This window comes from Myotis davidii, unplaced genomic scaffold (genome assembly GCF_000327345.1).
Source record: "Myotis davidii unplaced genomic scaffold, ASM32734v1 scaffold48, whole genome shotgun sequence".
In the NCBI taxonomy this organism is placed as follows: domain Eukaryota; kingdom Metazoa; phylum Chordata; class Mammalia; order Chiroptera; family Vespertilionidae; genus Myotis; species Myotis davidii.
In genome coordinates this window covers 1,189,062-1,193,544 of record NW_006299393.1, presented here as the reverse complement: position 1 = coordinate 1,193,544, position 4,483 = coordinate 1,189,062, and the positions used below count along the sequence as shown (strand labels likewise).

Sequence of the window (4,483 nt, the reverse complement as noted above, 5' to 3'; positions counted from 1 at the left end):
TTATGACTTATTTTGCTTAGTCATTTTTAACCCCAACTTTAAAATGTTGGAAAAACTATGACAGTGCCTTTTACACAGAATCTTTTTCTTATTAGGAACTGAACTACCAAAATACTCTCACTTTTAATCCATAAACTTAAAAATTGTAAAATGGATGCTTAAGATGTGTGGTGAACAAAGGACACCACTATTAATAATACATTTTTAAAAGAGAAGTTCAATATGACAAAGACTCCTTCATAACTGCAACAACCCTGTGGGGTAGGATGGGTTCCATTGTTCCCACTAGGCAAGAGCTAGAGTTGTTTCTCTAACACATTGGGATAGAAGTAGCATCTCTTGGCTCCTAGCCTGGAATAAATACAGCCAGGATCCTAAATATTGAAAGGAAATGAATCAACATCAATTTAACAGATCTACTCAAAGTGCAAAATTCCATAAAAACTCTATTAAAAAATAGCCTGATTTTCTTAATCTTGATATAGAGTTCAAGACTGACTCACCCAGTATTGTTCCTCCAATGGGAGTCCTATCTGGGGATTTAGTTGAAGCTCTGTGAGTAACATTCTGAATCACTGTTGAAATACAAAAAGATAATAGTATGTGTTGGGGGGAAATAGTCAGAAAGCAGTAAGAAGCTAATAATGTGAAGTCATCTGCACTGAAGAAGCACTGATCTAACTTTCTAATTAATAAAAAGGAACTCATTGGGTTGACTGCACAGCACATCTTACCTTAACACCAATCCCTATAAGTACCGAAAGGCTATTATTACTTTAAAGTGTTCTATTCTAAGGAGTTGAAAATTTCCTAAAGCACTAGCACAAAATGAGGCAATGACCTAATAAATTAAAAAATATATATTCTCAAAGCAAAGAATCATTGGATAATTCCAGTACTAATTGACCCTACTTTGAGAGTATACTTGTGACATTATTTTCTTAATTTGAAGAACAATTTTAAGTCCCCAATCTCTTCTACCAAGAAACTTTCTGGACATGATAAAGTGGGCCTGGAGAGAATTATGCTAAGTGAAATAAGCCAGTCAGAGAAAGATTATCACATGATCTCACTCATATGTAGAATCTAATGAACCAAATTAACTGATGAACAAAAAAATAGACCCAGAGACATAGAAGCATGAACAGACTGTTGAACCTCAGAGGGAAGGCAAGGGAGGGTGAGGTGGGAAGAGATCGACCAATGAATTTATATGCATATATGCAAACCTGTGGACACAGACAATGGGGTGGTGAGGGACAGAAGTGGGCTGTGAGAGGATAAGGAGGGAAAAAGGAGGACCTATGTAATACTTTCAACAATAAAGATTTTTTAAAAATGTTAAAAATAATAATTTGAAAAACTGAGAGTCAAAACAAAAACAACTGGATAATGAAATAAAATAAGACATTATAATTCTTGAAGCCTGGATGTCTTACATTTCCCTAAAGTTCAGTTCATTAATTCATATCCTATGAATGATTTTATTCATGTTTGCTAGCTTAACACTAAACTAAGCCACACATATTTAATGGGCTTTTTGGAATTGAATACTTATGACTGATTTGTCTCTGATTATCCAAACAATGTGACTTGCCAGGACTAGGCCTATTGGTACAAGAGCCAAAATTACCTATTAACTTCTAATTTACTAGGTCATACTGATTACTTTAAACATTTTATGAAAAACAATAATCAGAGAAGTTGAGAAAAAATGTGTTATGCTGAATGATCTGAATTTAAAGAGTATATTAAAAATAGTTATAAATACATATCCAGAGCAGACTTATAAAATTACCTTGCTTGATGATTGTTATTGGGATCAGCTTCCTTGGGACATATGCTGGCTGGAAAAAGAGGAATAATCAGTTTTTGAGTTAGTGCTAATAAAAAAAAAAAAAGAAGAAGAACTGGAAGTAGCCCTTTCTTGTTTTTAATGAAGCCTCCCACGACACTGGTTTAACAGTTGCTGGAAAGATCTTTGGTACATATATATCTATCTCTACTTTATTGGGCAACCTCCCCCTATAAATGTCCAAAGATCTGACAGAAGCAATTTCTTCAGAACTCTCATTCGTTTACTTAGAAACTGCAATGGAAAGAAACTAAATCTTCTGGGTTGAATACTAGTTAATTTTCACTTTATTTCAGGTGTAACCTGTCAAACTCTGCCTTTACATTCTCTCTCATATAGATGTTAAGCTACATATTATTTTTCTAAACCAAACAACATCGATTGTTTGAGTGCACCCACTTGCTGCCACTGCTACTACACACACACACACACACACACACACACGCACGCACGCACGCACGCACACACACACACACACACACCATGAGCTCCTGACACCACACATTTCCTTGCCCAAGAAGGTTGAGCTTGGAATCAAATCTAGACATTTCTACTTCCAAAGCCTGTACTCTTAACCATTCTGTACATATTTATGCACAAGGGACCTCAGAATTAGAAGGGTCGTTCTCAGGAGACTGTGCACTTTTGTCTCTCCCAAATTGCCTCAGATGTCCCACTGGGAGTTTTAAAATCATAGACCTACTTGAACTAGGGATGGGTATAGTGTGAACTTTAAAGGGAAGCCATCACTGTGAGCCAAGGATAAGACAGCCAAGGAAGAGACATGGGAAAAAAATAAGAGAAAGGCAACAAGTGATATAGAGAAGAATTAGGTTGAGTTACAGAGGTAAGCATGACATCAATTTCTTTTTTAAAAAACTGATTTCAGTAAGAGAGAGAAACATCCATGTGAAACATCAATTGGTTGCCTCGCACATGCACCCTGACTAGGGATCAAACCCTCAATATGGTATGTGCCCTGACCAGGAATTAAACTCACCACTTTTGGTGCATGGGACGAAGCTCCCACTAACCGAGCCACATCAGCCAGGAAGACATCAATTTCTTGATGCTTAAAGTGTATACATAATACAGATATTCTACCTACTAGACCTGTTGATAAATTAGGATGTGCTGAATGAAATACTTACAGCATTATTGTGAACAAAAGAGACTAACATGTTACCATTTTAATAAATGACCTTTCCATAATAAAGAAGTGGCATTATACCAAGCTTACTGTTGGCTATTTTTCTTCTTGTATTAAGATCCTTATGTTTAAAAATAAATAAATGAACAAAATTGACTATCATCAGATTATTTAAAAAATAATCTACCTATTGACTCAGAGCTCTATACTGAATGCTGTGCCCCTCCTAACTCATATGTTAAAACTTACTCCCCAATGTGATGGCATTAGAAGGTGGGGCATTTGAGAAGTAATTAGGTCATAAGGGTGGAACCCTCATAAATAGAATTAGTGTCCTTATAAAAAAGACCCCAGAGAGCTCCCTCCACCCTTCCACCATGTGAAGACAGCAAGAGGATGGCTGGTTGTGAACTAGGAAGTGAGCTCCACCAAACCCCAAACCTGCCAGTGCCTTGATCTTGGGTTCCCAAGCTTCGAAATGTGAGAAACAAATGTTTCCTGCTTTAGACACCCAGTATATGGTATTTTTGTTATAGTACCCTGAATGGATTAAGACGCCCAGCAACCTAGCCTAAGGAATTAATCGAAGATACAAATAATCTTTTATGTGTAAGGGTATTTATTCCCCAATGTGAAACAATCTTATTATCCAAAAACAGAGGTTTTATTAAATAAAGTATGGTTTGAGTTTTTGACATCTATTTAATAAAGTAGAAAAATATGCATGCGATAAATACAAAGGATATAAGTTTGTAACCACAACATAACCTGATTTTATAACTAATATGTATAGATAAAAGACCAGAAGGAAATAGATCATAGTTTTTTTAACAGTAGTCTTTGGGTATTTTGCTGTTAAAAGAGAAATTTTATTAAATAAGAAAATTAAAAGACAATAAAGTAAGGAGGTTGTGTGGTAGATAGTAAAGAAGAATAGATTCAACATAAAGAATTCTGACTTATGAATAGTAGTTATTTTTATAAGCTTATAGTAATTTTATTTCATATACCTTTCTCTAGTTTCCAAATTTCTTACATGAATGAAGTACATTTATAATTAGAAAAAGTTATTTTAATCAACAGTCTGTTCAGTTCCTACATATGCTCCTGCACTACATAGCTCATATACTATTGGCAAAGAGAAAATATCCTACTAATAATAGACAAACATGGTAATTAACCGTACCTCCGACATACTTCCCATTGGATAATCAGGGTGATATGCAAATTAACTGCCAACCAAGATGGTGGCTGGAGCCAGGCAGCTGAAGCAAACAGGAGGCTTGCTTGCTCCAGTGAAGGAGGAAGCCAAGGTTCCCCACCTGCTGCTGCTGGCCTCTGAGCTGCAGTCTAAGAAACAATGTTGCAAATATAGAAGCTAAACAATCCCAGAAACCTGTTTTCAGCCAGCTGGGCCTCGGACCTGGAGCTGAAACAGTGTTTCAATTATAGAACCCAAACAAACTCAGATAAGCAGC

At 36.0% G+C, this 4,483-nt stretch overlaps 1 protein-coding gene across 1 annotated transcript in view; it reads right to left on the bottom strand.

The window, feature by feature from the left end:
• LOC107184865 (target of Nesh-SH3-like) overlaps nt 1-4,483 on the bottom strand; it is a 121,146-nt gene that overhangs the window by 2,096 nt on the left and 114,567 nt on the right. The window contains exons 7-8 of the mRNA XM_015571276.1: nt 1,799-1,847; nt 504-575 (exon numbers count right to left, since the gene is read on the bottom strand). Of these exons, the coding sequence (XP_015426762.1) occupies nt 504-575; nt 1,799-1,847 (121 nt within the window). The remainder of the gene's footprint in view (nt 1-503; nt 576-1,798; nt 1,848-4,483) is intronic.